This window comes from Scardinius erythrophthalmus, assembly GCF_964197995.2.
Source record: "Scardinius erythrophthalmus genome assembly, chromosome: 10".
In the NCBI taxonomy this organism is placed as follows: Eukaryota; Metazoa; Chordata; class Actinopteri; order Cypriniformes; family Leuciscidae; genus Scardinius; species Scardinius erythrophthalmus.
In genome coordinates, this window is record NC_138230.1 from 42,838,441 (window position 1) to 42,864,132 (window position 25,692).

General features: G+C 37.3%; 1 protein-coding gene across 1 annotated transcript in view; it reads right to left on the reverse strand.

Annotated features, from left to right (window-relative positions):
- The window catches only part of csmd3b (CUB and Sushi multiple domains 3b), a 455,685-nt gene that overhangs the window by 198,203 nt on the left and 231,790 nt on the right, over positions 1–25,692 (reverse strand). Inside the window, exons 8-10 of the mRNA XM_081376961.1 lie at positions 19,889–19,976; positions 17,903–18,027; positions 8,804–8,925 (exon numbers count right to left, since the gene is read on the reverse strand). Coding sequence (XP_081233087.1) covers positions 8,804–8,925; positions 17,903–18,027; positions 19,889–19,976 — 335 coding nt within the window. The remainder of the gene's footprint in view (positions 1–8,803; positions 8,926–17,902; positions 18,028–19,888; positions 19,977–25,692) is intronic.

Consider the following 25,692-nt stretch of genomic DNA (forward strand, 5'->3'; position numbering starts at 1 on the left):
GACCTAACCGTATATTATGCAAATAACCTAAAATGACAGGACATAACAACTTAATATTAGTATATTAGAATGATTTAATCAGCATATTAGAAACATAACATAACAGCATAACATAACATAACGTAATGTGACGTGACTTGACGTGACGCAACGCAACGTACTGTATAACGTGACGTGCCGTGACGCGACGCAATGCAACGCAACATAACATAACAGCAACAACAGATAAGATAAGATAACACAACACAACACAACATAACATAACATAACATAACATAACATAACATAACATAACATAACATAGCAACAACAGATAAGATACTATAAGATACTATAAGATAATATAAGATAACATAAGATAACATAAGATAACATAACATAACATAACATAACATAACATAACATAACATAACATAACATAACATAACATAACATAACATAACATAACAACATAACATAACATAACATAACATAACATAACATAACATAACATAACATAACATAACATAACATAACATAACATAACATAACATAACAACATAACATAACATAACACAACTTTTTAACATTTATAATAAGTATAGCCTTGGAACCGAAGTACTGGTACTTCAACCCTATACAGTAGTTGTTTATAATCTTTTCAATCATGCCTTTTATCTTTGTCAATAATGGGATTCCCAGAGGCTTGTTTTCAGGATGTATTCTTTCCACACCTTACATCAGGGGCTTTAAAACTTTTACTAATAGCTTTTCACTATCAGCGAAGAAAGGAAAATATTTGATTCTTCATGGCGTATTATTACTGTCCTTCAGGGAGCCAGAACCAAAGCAGACACATTTTGATGTTTTGAAGAGAAACTGCAAATTTAATCTGGGATTTTAAGGCCCCTGTTGTCACCGCCTGCGATCATGTAAATATTCAAAAACCATTATTTTTTATCGAATAGGTCAGCCAATGTTTCATTGCTGCTTTTAATACAGGCTAATGGAATAAAGAAGTCAGTTCAGTTCATGGTTTTTGATTTTGAAGTACATTTACTTGCAAATGTCTTTTATTTGACCAAACTGCATTACCTGTCACTTTGAGACTGTGACGGTTGTTCATCAGTTCTGTCGTTTGACATGGTCCTGATTTGACAGATCGCGTGTGCTGAAGGGCTGACATGATATTACTGAAATACTGCTCCAGGTAAAACTACTGAAATAGTCTCATTTGAGTGACATGATTGGAAATTCAGTGAACAGTGATGGTAATAAAAAATTCTTCATATTTATAAAAAGCTTTTAGGACAAAAAAACAAACAAACACAGTGTTGAACTAAAGCAATAAGCAGATGACAGGGATTTGCAGTTTTACTGAATTTACATTTTAGGAGTGTTTTTAAGAATGATAAACACAGATTCAAAATCCTTTTAACATAACCTCAAGTGGCTTATTGCATTTAATAAATTGCAGTAACAGCAATATGATTAAAGTACGTTCATATACATATATATACTGTCAAAAAATAAATAAAATATATATATATTATATATATATATATATATATTAGTGGTGGGTCGTTATCGGCGTTAACGCATCGCGCGATAAAAAAAATATCGCCGTTAATCTATTCTCCAAGTTGGGTTGGGAGCTGGCTCAAGCTACACAAGCTATGATGACGTAATCTAGCCGCGGCCGCGAGGAAGACACGGCTGCAACGCATCATATTCGTCGTCATCTTAAGTAAACACTGTAACACAGCTGAAAGTGAAAACTGGTGAAAAAGATCGGTGCAACGAGCAGCAGCAAACTATATAGACAGAGTGTGTGAGGTAACAGTTCGGTAAGTTAAAACGTGACTTATCCGTTCTACCACCTCAAATTCAAAACGAAACATAGGCTATCACTGAATACCAGCGCGCGCGTATTATTCCCAATATATCTGAGTGGTGTAGAACATAATCTCTGTCTGCGCCCGATTTTAAGAATCGTTGTTGTGTTTCTTTTTAACTGAAAAGACATCAGTTAGACAATATTCTAATTTTAAATTTGGGGTTTCATAAGCTCCAAGCCATAATAAACATTAGACCTACTTAAGTCTCTGCAGCTAGTGTACTTACATTTTATTTATCTGCAAAATTATGTTGTATACTTACAGTTTTGCACAATATATGTTCTCAAAACTACATACAAATACATTTAGCAGTTGTTTAGCAGGGTCTGTGTAACCTGTTCTGAAATGGTTTTATTATAATATCGTTATCGCAAGAGGCTGCAATGTATATCACAATATGGATTTTAGGCAACATCGCTAGTAGTTGATAATAACATAGGCCTACCTAATGTTGTCTACGGACGGTAACAGTACAGTAGTAACCTTTTACAGTGAGTAGAACAGCTTTCTCAAGCAGTTTGTGATGCATTTTGGAAACAGGAGATGAGCCCCTGGTCTAATGCGCCACCTGACTCGAGAAACCCGTTCTCAAAGACTTACTTTTATAGTCATTATTTGGGTAGCACACATATTCTGAATGCCTTCGGCAGAATTCAAATGAGCCATTTTAATCTAGATTAATCTAGATTAATTTCAAAATTAATCTAGATTAATCTAGATTAAAAAAAATAATCTATGCCCACCTCTAATATATATATATATATTTTTTGACAGTTCTGCCATGCATTGACCTGAACAATTAGAGTTTGAAGTATAACTCAGCGTTTAGCTTTGCAGCAAACTTGTAATTTTCTGAGCAGCGGCTATATGATGGCTTGTGCTCTCATTCTTGCTCTGAAACTGCATCTGTGAAATGCTTGGGTGAGACTGTACTGGCAAGTAAATCCCAGCAGGATTGTGTGACAGTTGAAGTAGCCTGGCTTAGAGAAACCAGAGATCCCATCTCTGTGAACTTAATCGGGGGAAATGACACTACGAACAGCACTATGGGAGCTTGACATCCTGGCAGCTTGTTTTCTGCTTTCACCTTGAGGAAGACCCTTGTGTGTGTGGGTATCGTTACATGTTTGTGTGTTTGGAATCCGTTCAGATGAGTTCTCTGTGCTTAGACTTGAATGTTGAACCAAAAATATTTGGCATGCACCGAAAATGGCATTTTCTGTTTAGGGCCAAAAGAGAAAAAAAGGCAGAACATATATGATATTTATTATTATTTGTATATATTTTATGTCCAATTTTGGTGTTACTTTGAATATAAAAGTGTGGTTATTGTATTTTATTGGCTCGATTTTTTTGAATTCAGATTTTTTTACATTATTGAATTTAATTAAAAAGTCAAATATTAATAAGATGACACAAAAAAATAATTAAAATGAGAAATAATAATTACATAAAAAGTCATTTTCGGGTCCGTTTTTCATCCAAGTGCATGCAGAATTTTCACTTTTCACTTCCACTTTTACGCATCACTTACGCTTTTCATGCAACACACTTTTTTTTGCCACTGCACGGTTCAAAAGTTTGTGGTCGGTAAGATTTCACCAAAGCTGCATTTATTTGATCAAAGATTTTTTTTTTTTTTAAAGTGCTTTTGTGAAATTATTACAAATTAAAATTACAGGAATACATGTTATTTTAAAATGTATTAAAAAATAAAACAAAGGTGAAACTAAGCCAGCACTCTATTCTTCAGTGTCACATGATCCTTCAGAAGTCATTGTAATATGCTGATGTTATGTTATATTATGTTGTTACGTTACGTTACATTATGTTTTTACGTTACGTTACATTACATTACGTTATGTTGTTACGTTACGTTACGCTATGTTGTTAAGTTACGTTACATTACATTACGCTTTGTTGTTACGTTACGTTATGTTACCAAAGAACAATCCGGTACCTGCTGAGAGGCGTCTACGTCAAACTCTCCCGTGTGTATTTGTGTGAGCGCTCTGTAAAGAGCGTCAAAGGTTTCGTTTTTGCAGTGTTGAGCATTGTAGCCAATCACAGACATGTTTGCTGAGCGCATGAATGCAATGGCCATTCAGATAAGTTAGTCAGAACCTGCTCAATACTTATTAGTATATTAGCTGCTCCAACTCTAATATAAAATGATTTTTTTTTCTACCACAAAAATGAATAAATAAATAAAATGGAAGACAAGAAACGAAAAGAAAAGACGACTTGAAGTGAACAGTCTGAGCATGGATGAGGGGACATATGTTTCTCTGCCTGTCATGGTCTGACCTTTGATGCTCCCTCTGAGGTTAATGCCCAATCTGGGCATCAATCTCCAACAAAAGACCAATGGGGCGACAGCATTTCAGTTTATGCTTGATAAATCAGGTCATGCTCCATTCAGGATGGACAACTGAACTCTGAAAAACAACCATCTACAAATGGGCAAAGCCGTGTTTACTGCAGACGTCTCATTTTGAAACCAGAGGACGCAACTCAACAGCTGTAAATGTGAATGAGGATGGACACAATTTGGGCCTCATTCATGAAACATCAACCCATTTATGTGTGAATCGCACATAATACCATTTCTTCATAATTTGTCCCTTTAAATTCAATGCATGCACTGTATTTATCAACAAATTACACAGAAATTCGTTCTGTTTTTGACTAAGGCCAAATGTGCGCCTGATGCATTGGCCTTGATTCTATATGCACGACGAGCTCTGAGCTAAGCGGAGTTAACAAATCCCTTGGTAAACCAGTGATCCGTTTATTATTTTCGTTATCTCCATTTGAACAAAAAGCAAACAACAAAAAGAAACCAAACTAACATTGTCTCCAACATTCCCACAATCCAAAAGTGCCACAATGGATTCTAAATTGAATTAAGCCCCGACACCATTCAAGTCACTCTCGCCAAGGTTAAAGCACAGAGTGCAATATAAATAAATTGCCACCCTAAAATAGTTTGCCAAAAATAAGTGGGCAAATGGCTGTAAGAGACAATTAGCAATTGCTCACTTGTAACAGGGTGTACGCTGGTATACATTTAAATAAATAACGCACCGTTGTGCTGCAAATGCATTTCTGTTTTGTAGATGAATGAATTTGCCACATGCTTTTCCTGTAATTAAGTGAAACCAACAAATCAATTGTACTTTCTGAAAAACGTTTTAAAATTAGTACAAACTATAATTGCAAAAAATGGCAATTGCTTCACTGAATAGGTAAAATGGGGGCTAGTACATTATTAGCACCATAATGGCTGAATATGGGTTCAAAAAGCACATAATTAAACAAAAAGCATGGGATACCAGGGCTAGTCGTCACACAGGTGGTCGGCCTATTGTCCACATCCCCATTTTACATGTTCAAAACATCAATTGCCATTTGTTGCAACCATAGCCTTGTATTTCGGTTGTATTTCTGTTTGGCAAAACAACAGTTTTTTATATTTGTATGTTGCCTATTTTTTCTGTTTAATGAATTGTGTTTTATTTCATCTTACTGTTTAAATTGGCTAAAAAGCCTATAATAGGCTATTTAACGGCAGGTTTCCTCATGTAGTGTGACAACATGCCCAAATAACACAATGGTGTGTTCAGTGAACTATGTTCTTTCCTGCACAATAATGGTGGAAATATTAAAAATAAAAATCCAAAAAAGTGTGACTTGCCACTGATACTGCCTGACTCATTGTTTTTGCCATTACAAAATAGAAATAAAAAAAGGGGCTGGGGGGTAAGGAAAAAAGTTAGTTTTTTTCTTAGAGAAGATTCTACAAACTCTTTGATTTATTGAAAACAACACGCCAAAGCCAAGGCTGCGGGGAAACAACACAAGCGTCTCTATTCGAGCTGGCAGAGTTCCAGACCTTTTAAAGTGGTCCAATGCGGACTGACAAAAGTAGGAAAAAAAAAAAAAAGCATCTCTATGGCCCACAAGGCTTTCATGCTACCCTCCATCCATCATATGATGGGAAACCGTCCAGACGATTTCATCACGGCCTTCTGAACATTTAAATGGTCTTGAGAAAGTTGGGTCGTATCGCAGCTTTCCAACTCAAACCTTGAGTGATCCGCCTGCAGAAGTTTGGGAAAATGTATGAATGAACAGTCAAAGTAAGAGAGTGTTGGCATGATCAGGACTCTCTACTTTTAAAAAGTACTTAGATACTGTACAAAAGTTCTTTATAAACCTACGAGTAGGCAGATGAGGAGAAGGCCAAACATTATGAACTGAGAAAACGGTTTGTCCGTTTTAATTTATTGCCTGTGTGTATCATTCCACCACAGAAAGAGTCAATCTCAGAGACCTTGACTTGAGGTTAGGAAAGAATTTCAGGGTTTTTGTTTGTTGCACTCAATAGATCTGCTATTTCAAGATGAATTGCAATGTTAGTGAGTCACATCACCTGAAATCAATTGCAAGGTCCTGCAATGACAATACAGATATGGCTGAAGTAAGAGAACCATTGAGAACCATTTAGAAAAAAGTGAGACCAATGAACTTTGACTCCTTTGAAAACACATACAGTGTAGTCAGTGAATTCTGGTTCTTGAGCGGATGACTCTCATGATCTGGTTCTTTTAAGCCAATAAAAAAAAATACAGTGTAACTAGCGAAGCTAATAACTCTTACGAAACAGTCCGTTTTAGAGAATCAAAAGCATAAAGCTCAACCAGTGAAGTCCGATTCTCGAGGGAATGACTCTAACAAGTTCGCTTAAGTACATCAAAAAATATACCAAGAGATCAAAACACGACTCTTCTGAGCTGGATCCTTTCAGTGAAAGTAAATTTCGTCATGTGTCTCATTTTGTGTGCTTTGCTTTCTATTTACTATTGCAATAATCCGCAATTCTACAAATTTATTCAAATATTTCTTTTTCAAACTCAAAAGAATAATTAATGGACGAATCAGAACAACTTATTTCTTCACGATTCATTGTCCTCCGCCCTACACAACAGTAACATCTCTCTCGCACATTCACATATTTATACACTGATTATCTCACTACACACATTCACACATTGTAGCTCTTGTGGGGGTGATCTCAAAATGTTGGAATTAAACTGAAGTGTGGCTGTAAAACCCACAAGAGCAATAAAACAGACACTCTTCACCTTTATACACACATAACTAACAAAGCCCATCATGCAGTTCCCTATAAACGCGCAAGGGCTTTGTGGGGAAGAAGGGATGGATAGGGAGGTGTTTGTAGGGGGCAAGGCCACAATAACCTGCAAAAAAAGGACAAGGGAGGAGGTCAGGAGCAATCGCACAGAAGGCTAGGAGAGACAGGGCAGTCAAATGATCAGACGCCCATGCACTCACTCTCTCTCTCTGATCCAGCGACAGCATCACCACAGGCCCTGTACAAGAAGCTGAGAAGAGTCACGGCAGAATACTAATGCCAACTTGTGGACCACAGTCAGGGCTCGACAGGGAGGACTGCCCGACAGCACGAACGGCGCTCGGACATACGGAAAAACGCATACGAAGGTTTCGGACTCAGTGTACAAGGACCTTAAGTGAAAATAGGGATAGATTCTATTTACACTCTGTAAAAATAGCAGTATTTTCATTGCAATAAGTGTAAATAGTAGTTAGATGCTATTTATACTTATAAATAGTGGCAGATACTATTTGTACCCGAGTGTTGTTGTACATTAAACGATATGCAATTATAACATAGAGTGTCAATTATTGTATTTATTCAAATTATTAAATGGATGGCGCCTTATTGGGACAATAGAGCTGGTAAGTCCCGCCCCTTCCGCTAACCCCACTGGACCTCTAGGTTGAAAAATCATCAATGCAAGTGAATGGGAGAAAATAATAATTTTCTGGTCCCGTTTGAATTGTGCCATGAATGTGAACATATGTTGTCTGTGAATTTTTAATAGAATTTTTCGTGTAAAGAATGCTACAATTTAGCGGGTAGAAGTTTGATACGGTTAGACTTTGTGTGAGAGCACTTTGTGGACTACAACTCTTCGCTGCTTTCGACGCGTTTGAAACGTCACCACCACTCGCACACGGACACTAGCTCACGGATCCCGCTAAACATGGCTGTGTCTTTGGTGCACTTCACCGCCTTCTTTCAGGGAGAGGACAAAATCGTTGAGGTTGGCGAAAACCACGGGTAAGTCAACTTTATGGGGTGACGTCACATAGGCGACATGTAGTCTTTCTCGTTATGTCTTTTCCACAACTGCTAGCCGAAGAATCATACCATATACTGTCAAACTCGTAACATGAAAAATTATATAAAAAATTCACAGACAACATATGTTCACATTCATGGCACAATTCAAACGGGACCAAAAAATAATTATTTTCTCCCATTCACTTGCATTGATGATTTTTCAAACCTAGAGGTCCACTTGGGGTTTTACGGATGGGCGGGACTTACCAGCTCTAAAAAGCCCTCCCTACACTTTATTATTAAACACATGTTAGACACTTTATTTCCACTTTTCAAATATTTTCGTATTTTTTATTGAAACTAAATGCCTTTCTGATCTGATATGTGATGGGAAAAGGGAGTAGAGCGAGTCCGATTTGAACTCGCGTCAAAACTTTCCGCCTTAGCATTACACTATTGCTACTGTTGATGTTCCAGCGACTTCTGTAATCTTGTCTGGCCCAACCAGACATCAATGGGTGGAGTTAATGTAAATAGCCTCTACCAACAAGGCGGGCTATTTTTTCTTACTTTAAATATTCAAGCGCAAGAAGAGGTGAAAGAGAACTCAATTGGGTACTTGTGCGCTGTGTGAGAAGTTTTGTTTTTCAGTTATTTTTCCGGAATCATGAAACAACATTGATCTTGTAACACCTAAATGTTATAGAATACAAAAGGCATTATGAGATTATCAAACATACATTTTTGCTCTTACCTTGTTTAGATTGCTGGCTGTGATGATCCACACACACTGGGAGTTGCTCTCGTACTGAATGGGGAAGTTCGGTGAGGTGAAAGTCCCTGACGGACCTTGAAGATTTGATCCACAAGTTTTCACTGTATAAAGGAAAAGAGAGAAAAATCAGGAATGTGCTGTTTCCCTTCAAAAGAATGTGAAAGTCTCAGCTAATTGGTTTGAGCAGTGGTCAGCCGCCACTTAATGTTTTCTACTATTGATTTGATAATTAGAAAAAAACTGCGACCCTGCCATCTCGAGGGATTGAGTTTCACTTAGCGCTTGAAGTGTTTTTGCGGGATTTGCATGGCTCATATTGGAATATAAGCCACAAGCCTCCACCAGTCATCCATGACCGTCTTAATTTGTCAACGATTAGCAATCCAATCAAATCCTCAGATGACTAACTTCATGCCGGCTAAACGAGTTAATTTGAAGCAGGCTTAGCCAAACACACTTGGGTCTGATTCGTCATCTTAATATAGAAATGTCAGTTATAATTTGCTAAGTAGACACGCTCTGGTGTTTCTCTCCCAAAGCCGGTGACAGTCATATCTTAAAAATTGACAACTACGGGTTTACGCCTTCTCAAATCCAGCCTCTTGTATTTTTGCCGCATTTATCATGGTTGATGTCAAAGTGACAGGGCTTTGATGAAAAGACAAGGAGGCATTATCTCCAACGGCAACAGGTTTCACTATCAGCTCCTGACATCTTGATTGCTTCTGAAAATGAATAACTCATTATCTCAGGCAAGCACGGGGAACCATGAGGCTCCTTCAGGCCCAAAAGCATACTTTTCCCTCTGAAAGTCATGCTCTCGTCAAGGAGCTCCTAATTAGAGAAGTATCCTGTGACAAGCCCTCTCCGGTCTGGCATCCGGGATAAACTTTAGCTTGAAATGATGAGGTGTTTGCGTCAATCAACAGTCATAAGAGAGGAATAGCCTACTGTACCAATAAACCTATGTGCTGCCAGTGAGAGCAGAGGGCAGTGTGTTGTGTTTATTAAAGGACTTCTATTGTGCTTTTTCACATTTTCAACTTTCTTTAGTGTGTAATGTTGCTGTTTGAGCATGAAAAAGATATGCAAAGTTACAAAGTCCCTCCAGCGGGAGTTATTCTCTATATCAGTGTCAGTTTCTGAACTCCCTGAAACGCCTCCATTGTAGTCTTGAGTTTTCTTCCGGGAACGAACACGTCACAATATTCCTCATTTAAATAATTAATACACTAAAGAAAGGGGCGGGGCCTAGTTGAGTTAGTTAGTAGTGTGCTGAAACTGGTGGTTATCGTAAGGGATGGGACATTTCCCAAACACGCTCAAAGCGCTTGACCAATCACAACACACTTCTCCATCTGACCAATCAGAGCACAGTGTGCTTTTCAGAAGGCGGGGCTTCATAGAGAGGAGCTGCAGGAATGGAGAATATGGGAAAAATAATGTGTTGTTAGACATTCAATCACGAAAACCCAGATTTCACTTTGGACAACGAGTGGCCCATCAAGTACCAAAAGTGTTCATCATACAAAATTGAATCTCAATGGCTTCATGCTCTCAACAGCCAATAATTCACGGCACTGAAAACATTGTGGTTGGCACAAATCATATTTATCCCTGCTGAAAGTGATCTCTTATTTAATGTAGTCTGAGTCACATTCTCTCATATATTTTCTCTGCCCAACAAAAAAAAAGAAAAAAAAAAAGAGTATGAACAAAATAATGCATACCATTATAATAACGTTATTATTGACTTATTCCCCCTAGATTTTTCTAGATCTTTTCCTAGATATTTTTTTTCCTAGACAAAATTTTTTTCAGCATAATATTAAATAAACTTATTCTATTATATTTTGCTGTGAAAAACTATGGCTGTCAACAGCATGAAATAATTGTGCTAAGTTTGGTTCATTGTATTAATTGAATTTAATCTTGTTTTGCCCTGCTGTCAATGACCCCTCTCAGAAAACACGACCCACCAGTTGCAAAGTCCTGTAACGATGTCAAGAGGTTTGCTCTAACAAGGCTTTACAATTACCTCTAATTTCACTTAATAACAAATTCACCTGTTTAATCACTATATAGTTTTTAAACTCCCCAAAATGAAAGGGAGTGGGAGGATTGTCAGGTGTCGGGTCCACTAAATGGATAAACTGAAATTTATGATTAACTCGACATACCCCTGGGGTGCCAAAAACAATATACTGTATATATACTGTATATGGATCTAGGCAATTTTCTGCATGATTTCATTTCGCATCTTCTCAATTAGTTTGTGCAGCCTGTAGCTGCAGGAACAAACAGGGACCTAAGTGACATGAATGTAGTGATTTAGTCGGGAGCTAAAGGTTATAGACCTGCTGAGAGTCAAGCGCCACGCATGTGAGTGTGTGTGTGTGTGTGTGTGTGTGTAAGAGTGGACACCTGCAGAAACACACTTCTCACCCATACTGAGTGTGCTCTGGAGTGGATAACACTGAGGGGGATGAAGGTTTTGGTAGGCCTGCGCAGTTGGTGGTCATGTTCTCTGAACACACGGACCCCCGATGACGACGGCAGCTGTCCAGAAAACTGCAGGCACTCCTTAACACAAATCTGACACAGCTAGCAACTTACTTCAGCATCACAGGATGATTTCTGTCCCTGGCTGCAAGTTATTTGTTGCAACACATTTACTCTTTCTCTCTTACAGCAGAGAGCACAGTTTTTGTTTAATATTGAATTTATGTAGCGTTAATTTTAGTCTATTTTACTATGATATAAATTGCATCTACTTTAATCTACACAAATATTTTGTTTAACAATAAATGTGCAAAATGTACCAGACCAAACTTTTAACCGATTTTGACCATCTTGTGAAATTTTAGTTTTTAACTGAACATGTACAAGATTTAAAGTCCCCCTGTGGTGAAAATCCAGTTTTTAATGTTGTTTATACGTCTATGTGGTGTTTTTAATGTGCTTTAAGACAAACCATGTGTAAATTCATAAGTCGACACCATTGCGGATTATTTTCTCCTTAAAACTGCAGTGAACCAAAGACTTTGAAATCGCTGGTGTTTCTGACGTCACAAACTGCCTTGTAACCAATCAGATCAACGTGTGATCGTCAACCAGTGGATCTCTGAGCTGAGTGAGTGGAGGCGGGGCTCATTTGCATTTTCATAGAACCGTGTATACTAAATAGGTTATATTCAAGATATTTTAAGGCATGAAGACATTTTTTTCCAAGAAAAAAAGTTTAAATATGTAATTTTGGTGATTTTTAATGGATAAAATTATTGACTACAGGGTGACTTTTACAACATAAACCAAAACATAGAATTATATAAAATTATACACAATATATACTGTATATGACACACAGAGAGAGAGAGAGAGAGAGAGAGAGAGAATGAAAATTATAATGTATAATAAAATATAATGAAATTAATACTTATATACAGCAAGGATGCATTCTGTTGATTAAAAGGGACAGTGACAGGAAAGAGTGTTACAAAATTTCAAATAAATGCTGTCCTTTTCGATTTTCTATTTATCAAATGTAAATATAAATGTCATAGCTGTTTAAAAATCAGCTTTGCTATCACAGGAATAAATTACATTTTTAAATATATCAAAACAGAAAACAGTTTACAGTATTTTTATTCAAATAAACCCAGCTTTGCTATCACAGCTTTGGTGACTTCAAAGCCATTAAAAAAATCTTACAGACAGCCAACATTTAAACAGTTCAGGAACAATTTGCACCACACTGCATCTTTTTGTCTCGTCTTCTCTATCCTCAAAGATCTCATCAACAAACATGCTGAGTGGTTTGAGTCTTCTTGCTTTTTTTAAAGGCAGTACACACTTCTACTATTTGTTTTACCCTCTGTGTGTCTCTCTCTCTCTCCATCATGCTATCTCACTGATAATGTCTCTCAGTCCTTCCCACTTTTCTTTTCTTCCCACCCTCCCACTTTTCTGTGATACTAAGAGCTACAACACTGATGCAGCGTATACAGCTGTTGTCCATCCCAGCTGTTATTCCCGTCCCTGCGTCTCAGTGTTGCCGGACTGTTCTTACACACCGGCGACAACGACTTATGGACAAGCTGGCGATTTAAGAGCTCAGGGAAGCGGTCCAGAAACCTACATCAGTTCTCACAATGACGTATATCTGCGCATGCTTGTGCCTTCCCTGACAGCTCAATTACGGCCTGCTAAATGAACGGCCTTGGCTCGGTTCTCTCGCCTGTAGCAAAGCAGCCAGAGAGAAATTATCTATAAAATTAAAGGGCAGGATGAGCAAACAATTCATTACTTGGCCAACGATAGCCTGTCACTTTTTATCCCACCTTCACAAAACAACGACAAGAACGCAAGACTGACATTTGTTTACAAGGGAAGCCAAAGGTAAAAAAAGAAAGAAAAACAAAGGATACAGATTCATATCTGAATTTCCATTGCACACTGTATAGAAAGGCGAATTTAGGCGATACCACACAAGCCATTGTGCAATTCTCTTTTTTAAAATAAAAAATAAGTAGTAACTCACATTTTAGATACAATATTGCAGTTACTCTGTCTATTTGTGGTCTGCCAACAAAGATTAACACTTTGCTATCCCATGAGGCCACGGGAGAGGATTTGTTAATGTCAGTGATGCTGGAAGGTCACATAACAATGACGACATTACGCATGTAGCATTCATTCATACTATACGCATTCATAAAGCTGCAAAATAATTAATTATTCAAAATAACCTACTCAAAAAGCATGCAATTTTTGACGCAGACAGCTCTGCTCCTGTTAATAAACGAATGGGTTGAATTAATGTCTCAGCAATTAATTTATAAAGTAAAGCCACTTGTCGCCAGCTACTGGCATATCTATGTAACCTGAGAGTCACAATCCACACCACTGTTGAATCATATAAGCCGCAAAGTCAAAGAAAGTCAAGGACCGGATAAACTGTTGTAGAAAGTTTTACACAGTTTATTCAAAATTAAGTTGACCTTCTTTTGCTTCCTCTTTGGTTTAAAAGTACATTAGTCCGACTGCCTGCTGTGGTTCTTGCATTATCGGATCATTTAATCAAGAACATTGCCGGTGCTTTCCAACAGGGGTTTGGCATTCGGATAAGCTTTTAGGTCTAAGTATCAAGATAACTGCCTATATCACCCAAATAAAATATCCTTCTTTATGCATCCCTTGCATGTTCAGCCCTATTTGCGGTTTTACACTTCTTGACACTGAAGCCGACCTCTACTGGGAAAATGGGCCAAGTCAGCAGCAAGCATAAAGATTAGGAGACTCCAAGACATTGGAACAGGCTGAACAAAAAAACAATTGCCACCCAGAATGATCAATTACATCATTAAACCTCGAACACGGTTCCACACCTTTATTTTCCCGCATTCCGCGGCCTTAAAGCCACAAAACATCCAAACACGCATTAATAGAAACAACATCACCTACTTTAAAGCTGCTCGTCCTTCTACATCAACACCAATTGCCTTGTCTTATTTCAGAAGTCAAGGATTACTAAACATCATTCGCAAGCAATTGCCTTAGCAAGCGCCACCTGTGCCCAGTAAATTCTCTGTCTTTTTCTATCCGCTAATAAACAAGCACAAAAATGAACTGCTAAGACAAACTCTATCACCAGTAATTTCGCTAGCTAGCCACTTGGGGTCGCACTGTCTAGGTTCTGCTCAAGGAAGTCTATAATACCTGCAGAGTACTTTAGCATTCACTTTCATGTCAATGGCAGTTGCTTGGCAGAGCTTTTTGCTCATAGGTACTCTGTTCCAGACAGAAGTTTTTGAGCCAATAGCCTGAGCCACAAATCCTAATGTGTTCTGGAACTGGAGAAAAATGGCACCACAAGAACATGCAAACCCTTTCATTAGCGGCTATGACAGTGAACAATACAAACCCATGCCACGGGTTTTAAGAGCAATTGGTCACTGGGAAAGAAAAAGCTACAGTAATATAATTAAATACATAGGCGGGGGACATAGTAACATGACCATTTGACATCTTAATATCACCCTTATTATCCAGTTTATGCTTTAATTTAAAGACATGCAATGTAAGCTAAAATATTTTGTCAATAAAAGTAATTTATGAATATTGGGGTTTAAAATAATTCTAATTTTACATGCATCGTAATTCTGTAGCTCAACAAAGCCACTGTACTGGTGAAAACAATGTATGATAATATTCATAAAAGGAAATTATGTAAATCACACTGCATGGAAACACATCGTTTGTGTTAATAGCGCCACAGTTTTACAACGTTCCCACCCCTGTGCGACTGGGATTATAGTCACTTCTGCTGTTAAAAGACCATGCAAGCTGCTAACTAACAGACAGGAGACTACAATGAGAGCAAGATTCTCTTGTTTTAAATAAACACTAAAAACGGAGACGAGAATTAATGCTATAGTTAAATTAATGAATGACTGTTGAGCTTGCTTAATTAATAACAAGTGTTTAAAATAAGCAAGTAATAGAAATAAAAAAGCGAAACAGCCCATGATCTCTAAATGCTGATGAAAGTGTCACTTCATTTTGAGCTATAATTAAAGTGTCCTCCGGTATGATGGAGACAGTCCAATTCCTGTTTGTTTGCCCAGGGCAGCCGACTGACACTTAAAGCCATTAGGGCTGTGAAAAGCTAGAAATCACTGCCGGCATGCAAATTCTGCTCTGAATTTTAGTTGCCATGGCAATACTATCAGATCCAGTGTAAAAAAAAAAAAAAGAAGAAGTTGATTAGTAAGCTTGTCACCAGACAACTGCAAACACTCCTAAAATTAATTAATATTACTCCCTCTAACCTACCCCTTTTAGCTATAATTAATCCTACTAAGTATTCAGACCAAACGTCTCTTCTCGATGGCTGACCCAAATTCATAATGCTGAAATAAGACTTGACAACCTATAAAGACTGTGCAGGTTTAATCTTAAAGGGATAGTTCACTCAAAAATCATTTACTCAACCTCTTTTCAAACCGATATGAATTATATTGTATGGCGTATAGGCCCCACCCATTGAATACAGTATACAGATAGGCGTTCAGTTTCTGACGTACTCCTCACACATGAGTCTGCTGATAACAGAACAAATGGAAGGAGAAAAGAAATTTCCTCTGATGTGTCCTGTTTAAACTGCTCGTTTGCATCGCTGTATGGTTTATTTTTAATGAGGTCTTGGTATTATATAAAGGGATACTTCACTGATTAGCATTAAGTAACCCAGTAGTATTTTCAAATGACCGTGCTTCGCTCCCTCATGTCCCCCTGAGACGAAATATTTCTGTATTGTGTGTCTGGGAAAAAAAACCTGTGATGACGCAAAAATCGTCATTTAGCATCACCAGAGGCTTTTTTTGTCCAGAGGCGAGAGACTACAGCCAGTAGGAGGAGCTCGTTCCGCATGTCTTCAACCCGGCCATAGGGGGATCTCACGATAAAACAGCGTCTTTTCAGTTTCGAGTCGACTAGTAGCCTAGTTGTATCATTTCTCCCGACACTGCCCTCTGTAACCGGTAGGCGTGGCTTGGGAGTGGCCTTGTAGGGCAGCAAAGCAAGTGCATTCTGGGAGTTGTTGTCTTTCATCCACATGAGCCAAAAATACATTTTCTGGCTTTTTTCAGTCTAGAAGGCACCAACTTCTAAAATAATTTCACATTTCTACTACATAAATGAACCAATTTAAATACACATTCATCTTTCCAGCAGTGAAATATCCCGTTAATGACATTATATGTTTGTTCTGAGCATTTGACTGCAGATTGCTTCGTAAATGAAGCCGGGTGCAAAGAAGAGTTTGCAAATAAACTTTTATTGAGAGATGAAGTAGCCAATACTGTAAACCCTAACGCTCAAAATAATTAATTGGTTTGAGTAGGGTAAACTTAAATTATTTCAATCAAATTAACTTTTATGAATATTTAGAACTTTCTTTTTCTTTTGAGTTCGCAAAACTGATAGATTTTAAGTAATCTGAATTGTTTAATTGTTTTGAGTTTTATAAACTTGTTTCTTTTAATTTCTTTAACAGTGAACTCTATTAGATCTGAGACCAGCTGCATCACAAACTGTAAGTAAACAATGTATGAAAATGCATTGTTTTAAAAAGTTTTTTTTACTTTTTATGTTACACTAGGTGAGTGGGCATTGATACATTCCCCCCACACAATGACGTTAACCAATCAGAACAGTGGCCATTTACTGACAAGCCATAAAACAGCTGAAGCCTGAAAATAATATTTTTTCCGCATTTATAAAAAAATTTTGTCCAAAAACATCAAGGAACACATGAAGAGCTCTTTTCCAAAACGGGATAATCGCCATTTAAAAAAAAAAAAAAAAATAGTTTGTCATGTCATTTTGCTGTGTACTGAACCTATTCACTGCTCCATCAACGTTTCATGACAAATCGCTATATTTACTTGTTTAAAATGTACTGCAAGATGCAGTTTCTTTCCAAAACGAGATAAGCGCCAAACCTATTTTTAGCCTAAACGGGATATATCCTCTCAAACAATCAGAATTCGGTGAGCGTTCTACGCAATCCAAATAGGCGGCGATCTACAGAGGTTTGTTACTTTGTTTATGTTCATTCATTCCTCAAAATTAGTGCTTTAAACTGTAGTAACACTTTTGATGGCCTCGATGAGCCTCTTATAGCGTTTTGAAAAAATAAATAAATTAACTTTGAATTTATCATCAACAATATTGTTGTTTGATTTAATAATCATTGTTCAACATGTTCAGACTGAGCCAAAAAAACATTTTAACAGAATAAATTGAATATTCACAAAATGTGTGGGTCTAGGTAAAAAATGTAATTTTCCTGAAAACTACTGAAATGGATTTATCCCGTTTTGGAAAAGAGCTCCTCACATAAAAGTCATAAAATATCCCTGTCACGACCCCTTTACTCTGGAGAACTTTGAGTTCACCAGAGTTCGTTTTAATAGAATCAAACCTGCCAAGTGTGAACACACCCATAACATTAATCTTGAATTTGAACAGAAACATATACAGATGTTCAGTGTGCTTAGCAAGTGACACACTCACCTCTACAGGCAGGTCTATGATCAGTCCACGCCGCGAACACCTCCGCCACTCTCTGACACGTGATGCTCTTGGAGCCCTGAAGAACGTGATCTTCGTCACAGGTGAACTGGGCTGTCGAACCGATACTGTGGGGACCCATATGAACAGAATGACAAACAAATCAGATCCAACACAAATCCATTAGCATGACTCAATGATCAGGGTGAAAGATGCACATGAAAATAAGGCCGTGAGAGCTTAAAGTTGGGTTATATATAATGCTGTGTACCAGTCATTCAGCCAAGACGGCACGGAAAATACTGTGCATCTTTCGAAGAAAAAAATGACATTTCAAATAAAATGTGCCATATACTCTCAGCCCTATTCAAGCACACAACATACAAACGCAAAGTTAGAGTGGAAAGTAGTGCAACATGCACAAGAGAGGGATAAATAAATGAAAACATATCAAAAGAGCGTCTTATCCTTGCAATCAAAACTGTGGTGCGCCTTGATCCTCCATAAAACTCTAGTTTGAAGCTTTCTCCATATCTTCAATGCTTCCTTCAATCTGTGGTTGGACAGATCTCAATAAATCCACTCAGGAAACTCTGACACTGACCTTACATGTACTTTCATTTGAGGAAACCACAAACGGTTGTTGTTCGTAAAAACCTCTGCTTCCAAACATGAAACGCTTGCAGCATTTGCTGGGGTTTTCCGCAATCCAAGCCAAGGTACACAAAAACCTGGAATAACGTCAGTGTCGCAATTTGAATCGGCTAGCGCTAATTAGTGTCTTCATTCACACATGGTCAGCTTCCCTGTGGAGCTGGTATTAGCTTGACATTGGGAAAGTCTTGCAAGTGTCTGGATTGGAGAACATGATTTATATGCTCTGGGAGTGCTAAACAGAGGACACTACTGTAAGATATTCAGATGCTACAATAGGCCTCAGTGTAGAAGTGCTGTATCCATAATACAGTTTTCTTCTTTCCTTGGAAAATTTTTATATGTAAGGGCTGACTGTGCATTATCCTAGTTATTACACAACTACTCATCCAATAAATAAATATGTGGACATGAAAAATTGATTCGAGTTGAAATTATCTTATCTCCATATTACCTTAAGGCCATTACAATGTTTAAAAAACACTGAACACTGCAGCAATATTACAGTAATGTGTTACCATGTAAGATGGCGAATATTAAGGCCCCGATAAAATCACCGCAAAGTTCTTTTTCATACTTTGCTTAGGGGAATTGAAATACGTGAGCAACGGTATAATGTTAGCGAACATTCCGACGCCATTTAGATGAAGATGTAAATATGTGCTGTGCATTTTCCTTTCAATAACAAGATAAACATTTAACGAAAATGACTGAGAAAACAACAGTTAAGAAAGCATCTGATCATAGCGATGTGGATATATTTACATTATCTCTGCAATTCAGCACTCCAGTCACGTTTATTTATCCAGCACTTTATACAATAGATTGCTTTAAAGCAAGCAGCTTTACACTATTAAACATAAAAAACAGTGTCTATATCAGAATTATGTCATAATTTAAAGCGGCTCTCCATTGTGGTCATGATTTTACTTGTAGATGTTTGACCGCGACGGATTAGAGAAGAAACGACAAGGTCATAGAGGGCGGAGCCTCAGAGCCACACCTCCCTATTACATAATCGCCAAGGACCAATGGTAGTTCGAAGCTGTTTACCAGCCAGAGTGAACTTTTCTGGAAAGTTCGCTTCTGAACTCCTGAAACAAACTCCAAACGGTTTTGGCCTGATTTTGATCGAAATTACGTCACGCAAGTTTGTTCTCCGAATTCGCTTTAAGTATATCGGGGCCATTAGGAAACTTCAGAACGCCTCGATTGATCAATCAGAATATAATTATCAGTATCCAATGCTAGCAGTCTTGGTGGAGAATGCAGGGATAACCAGATACCTTCCAGCGAAGTCTTCATTTGGGACACACAGCACCTAAGAGTGATTACCTAAAGTCGTTGCCAATGCGCTTGCCATTTTCAGGTTCCCCCGGGTCTGGGCAGGAGTTAGAGGCCTGTTTGATTCCTCCTTCGTTTACTGCAAATTCAGAGCACAGTTAGCCATTAGACACATACATACGGATAAACTTCATTTTCGTCATGCAAGCCTCATGCAAACGGCTTCACAGAACGATTTGAAGAGGAGGTGGAGCTTACATGTGAACACAGACACAAACACACAACTCACACACACCCAGGAATCATCTAATTGATAACCGCTAACACATCCCCACTAATGTGTCTCAGTGCAGTCGTCGCTTTGTAAGAGTGTGACTACATCATTGAAAGTGGAGATACTGACTAAATCCCAGATCGTATTAGCAGCTTTTCATGTTAAATTGAGGGCACACTTTATTATCAGTAGTATTAATGGAGATTATAGTCGAACACTATGTCAAAAAAAAAAAAAAAAAAAAAACGCTGACTCAAGGACACGCACCTTTATTTAATGAATCAATGTTATTGATTTAAGCTATTATAAATTCTTTGTTTTGCATGATCTAATCTAAAAAAGACTGAGGTTCGAGTTGGTTGTTGGCATGGGCCATGTGACTAGTCTTTCTATCTGAGGTTGAGAGGACCATGTCAGTGTCACCTCTCATTTTCCAACCGAGTGAACCTGACTTCAAATGCAGCCCTTTACACGCACATACACACTTGTGCTGTACGTCTATGGGGTGATGAAATTAATGCAAAATTAATATTTCATTTAACCATGCAGTCAAAATATGCAGATTAGAACAAAGAGAGGTCTCAACATAATGCAGAAATGCTCACTATCATCAGCATGCACACAAGCACAGCACTGTAAAATGAAAATGACTCCCACTGTATTGAAGACACTCACTTTTTATGCGTCTTGACCATATTAAAGAAGCTCAAATGACTTTCCAGTGCAAATGCACTTCATTTGTTTTTGGACCAGTCTTAGTAGCTGTACATATCGTTACTTTCTTAAGTGGATGTCTTTGCATTTGTTTAACTGTCCCTAAAACTTTTAATTCCTAAGACAGTCTAATGAGGAACGGTGGCTTCCTCTAATGTCTGTTCACTGATTGAGACTTGTAATCCCATTAAATGAGGCTCAAGATGTCTCTCCAGAAATGGCTTGTGATTGAATGATGGAAATGTGGACATGACACAGGAGGAGGAATTCAGTAAAAATGAAGGATGTGATGGAGGAACTTATTCGCACACGCTGTTCTCGTTGTTTTAACTGCAATTCACTACATAATGCAAATTATGAAACAATTTCAATGACCTAATTTAAATACTCATGACAGTGCTATTCTAGTTTTTTCTGCTGAAATATTGCATGCTTAAGTGCTGCAAGTGTTTAGTGTATTCATCCCACAGGTTAAAGGTAATGAAAAGCACAAGATACAAATGGAGAGATGAGACAATGCAACATTATACATGAGATTTAAACATGATAATTGAGTGATTCTGAGGAAAAGAACAAGAAAAACAAATGAGGAAAAACAATGTCTTGCAAATTATAAATGAAAGAAAAACTGATAGATTGTTCTTTATTCATCCAAGCAACTTGGAAATTAGTCTCATTTAAAGAGGCAATTCACGTCAGAGCTGCTAGAACATCACCAAACGTCTAAGTGCTTTTCTGCGCAGGTTGTCGGTTAGGTCAACCTGCTTTTCTTCCAAGTATCCATTTTCATGCTTTTTACAGATTCAATCTGGCCTCTTCATTAACTATTAAAAGTTCTGGAAAGGTGCAATGGGAAAATGGAGCATATGCAAATGTCAAACCAATAGAAAGGTTGATTTTCCCAAAGCATGGGTGAAACTGTGACTAACATCAAAAGCAACACATCAAAATGTGATTTTCCTGTATTTTGCAGAGCTTTGAACATTGATATACTCAGCCCACTCTGTGATTAAGTTAATAACCATTAATATCCATGCCATTAATCCATGCTTACTACTTCAAAGCAACTCCCACTTTACCTGACAATTGACATGCAAAGTCCATGGACTTTTACCAAGATTTTAAGATAAATTTAATGCATAAAAATAATTATGGTATAGCATGTCAAACTACGTGACTTGCCAAAAGTTTTTCATTTTAACTACCTCACTTTTGTGTATGTCTATAAAGTCTAGCAATTCATTCTAGAATATGCACAATGTCTACATGGCATGATTTCCCCATTAATGCGTTCACACAGTGCCTATAATATCCAGCTGCCTTGCTTCAAAAATTGGTTATTTACCTCAGTGAAAAAAACATCAGGGAAAACATCTCGACTTGCCAGAGTGAATGGAAATCTCCAGGATGTGATGAATGTGAGCTCATATCGGTGGAGACGACAGCAAATAACTAAAACTCCACATGAAGAAATGAACATGGTCTGAGTTAAGACACACAAACAGACTGTTTCTGATGAATGTCTGTAATATGTGGATAATAGGTATAATCACTCTATATCTATCTATCCTTTCATTCATTTCTTCATTCCCCACTCAACTCATCCATTCAAAATAATGGGCAAAAAAAAAAAAGAAAATCAACCCTAAATATCAAGGAAAAAAGTTTGCATGTTTGATTCAAAACAACATTCAGTGACTATCATTGAGTGCCGGAGTGGTGTGAATATGTTAAAAAAAGTATTGTTGTCTCTGCACATGTGTGCATGGTGTATTTGCAGACATGCGTGGGTTTTAGGTTACAGATTTAGGTGCTTGTGAAGCTAGCAAACACCGTGATGCTTTGAGCTCTACAAGATGACACAAAATTACATTTTCCCTCTTATTCTGAAAGAACAATTACATTAAATCCTGTAGCTTGTTGTTGAATCCCAATTGTCAATAGTTGAGTTGACAATCGAAAAGTGCATATCATCTCTGTCGGGTGAAAACCTTGTATCTCCATATTGTGTCTTTTTTATTTTATTTTCCATAAATCATTACTATTGGACAGCTTTTACGTCTGTCAGTGGGTTTTGCAAATATTCAACCAATGAAAACTCCTGGTCAAAACACTCCAATTGGGCTTGATTTTGGTACAATGTTAATAATGTAATGACACATAAAAGTGTCTGACCATATATAAAGTATAAATATATAAATCTAAATACCATATAGCAGATAAATACCAGCAATACCAATAAAAAGTGCAGTGTTTTTTCCACGGTTTTGGACATATGACGTTTCTGCCCGACAGCGACGTATGTTTACCCTAGAAACAAATCATATAGTTGAACATATTAAAGTTCAGTTCATCCCGCTTATGCAAGTAATAAAATGTACAAAAACAATACATGGATGAGCATTAACATACATGGACATTACATGTGTGTGTACATAAATAAGGATAATTTTTAACTCAGATCCTAACTGTAATCGTAATGCCTTCAAAATTTCAAGAAAAATAATAAAGACATTATTTGGATATATATAGATATTGAAGAAAAAGTACTTTTGGGACAGTTTATAGTAATTTTGTCTATAAAAGTGTCAATTTTATGCGTATTTGTGGTGTAATGAGGCATTCAGCGACACATGGGTCTTTTGACGGGTGGACTGGTATCTTGACCGTATGCCTTTTGGAGAAAGCTTGATCAAATTCAGCCCTGCTTTTGGATATGGGCCTGTGCTGATAAAAAAACCCTTAAATGTGATTAAAATGCCCAAAATGACAGACTCTGTAGTCTTTGTAGCCAGATAATTCGCTCTCGTCTCCCTCGTGAAAACGCCTCGTGATTTTCTCAATTTTTTTCAATCTCAATTAGTCATGATTTCCGCAGGACCCTTTATTCTTCTGATTGAATCTGTGACCAGTTATAGTCTGATGTAATTCCTTTACCTTCAGTGATGAAATTTGTTGAAACCTCTTCAGCTATAACTGAACATAATGAACTCTCTATGAACTGAAAAGGGCTAAAAGTAAAAGCGCATGTAAATATTCGCTTTAGAAATATATCATTATATTGTATTGTTCAGTCGACCTTTGTGATTAAGCCTCTCAGACAGAAGAAAAATAATGATAAAGAAAAGCTTTTTTTTTTTGTTGTACATTTACAGATGCAGTGTAATTTAAAAGCTACAATATTTTGAAAACATCATAACTGCAGATTAAATACGTAGATGCTGAGCTACTGATAAATATAACTCAAAATAGTGATGCTACTAACTAAACTAGTTTCTCCCAAAACAGGGTTATTATCCTTAACCAAAACTAAAACTATTAAAAACATTTATGTTAACTGAAAAATAATATAAAATATTAGTAAAAATATTACGTTTAAGTCGAAGCAACTGAAAAAAAACTAAATAGCAATATTTTTGTAAAAAAGAAAATAATAAAATGACAAAATTACTAAAGATGAAATACAAATTAAACTAAAAACTAAAAGCAAATTCTAGATATTAATAAAACAATACATAAAATAAACATAAATAAGAAATATTATCCCTAATATTTCATACATCAAAACACAGTCGGCTGACAACTGCATCATTTTGTTGAAGAAAACTAATAGGACCCAACTGGCCGTGTGAAAATAAAGAAATAAATCAGAACGTGTTGAGGTCAGGGGACTGTGTTGGCGTTTAACTTGCTGTTCTCTTCTAACGGGCTCTGAGCTGAAGCATCATGTTGCAGTTTTCACTATCCATCAGCCTGGGAGAATTCAGGCCCTTCTGCTGGAAGTTTGGGGTTATTTTAGGCCACTTCTTTCCCCGGTCATCCTTTAGAATGATTCCTTTGCTATGTTTAGAAAAGTTGCCTTTTTTCTCACATTCAAGGCTAGTGGAGTATGAAACCCGCAGGGCTTTTAGAGCTCAATCAAGAGTCAGAGAGGCAGAACTCTCTGTGAGACCTGTTATTCTCATTCCCTCAAACTTACCCTCTGCCTCTCTTTCTCCGCATCCCTCTAATTCACACAGACAAATACATACCCACACACACACAGTTGATGAAACACTCCTCTGACACTGTTTCTCACACATTCGACCAAACATGCATAGATTCAAGACACACACATCCCTAGCATTCCTAGCAAAACACACACACAACCTTGCACAAGAAAAAGTGTTTTTTGAATAAGGAGGAGTAATTCTGATCAAACACTTATGTGCAGATCGCATTTTATTTTTTAATTGATTCATGTGGCCAATGCACAAACAAATCACAAATAAAAACATAGCTTTATATAAATACTCAATGCTTCATGCCCTTTCTTGGACATCGCCAACATGCGTCGGGAAATATGGGGCGTTCAGGTGGACACATAAGCAGGGTGAGCAAGCAAACAAGCATGCAGTCACATGCACTCACTTACTCCATGATCAATGTGCATCCATGGTTTCATGCCAAATTATTGACAAAATGTGTTCCCATGTAGCCAAAAAAAGTAATATACCAGCTGGTTTGACTGTAAAACATAGATATACCTGGTGCAAACAATCAATATGTTGAAACCAATTATATGGGCCTTCATAATTCATTACTTAAACACTATAAAGATCAGCCTTAAGAGAAAAAGAAATACATCTACGCAAATTTTCAAGGAACGAATGAATAAGTTAATATTCTTTAAAAAAAAAACTCCACTTTGCAGTTCTGGAGTATTACTGAAAATTGAAAGCTAATACTTAAAGGTGCAGTCTGTAATATTGAGAGCTAGAGATAGCAATGGGTTAGAGACACTCACGCGGGTTGCCAGATTGAGGACATGACATTTGACATGACATTTGCAACTGACATTATAACGATAAAGATATAGTTCTAAAAA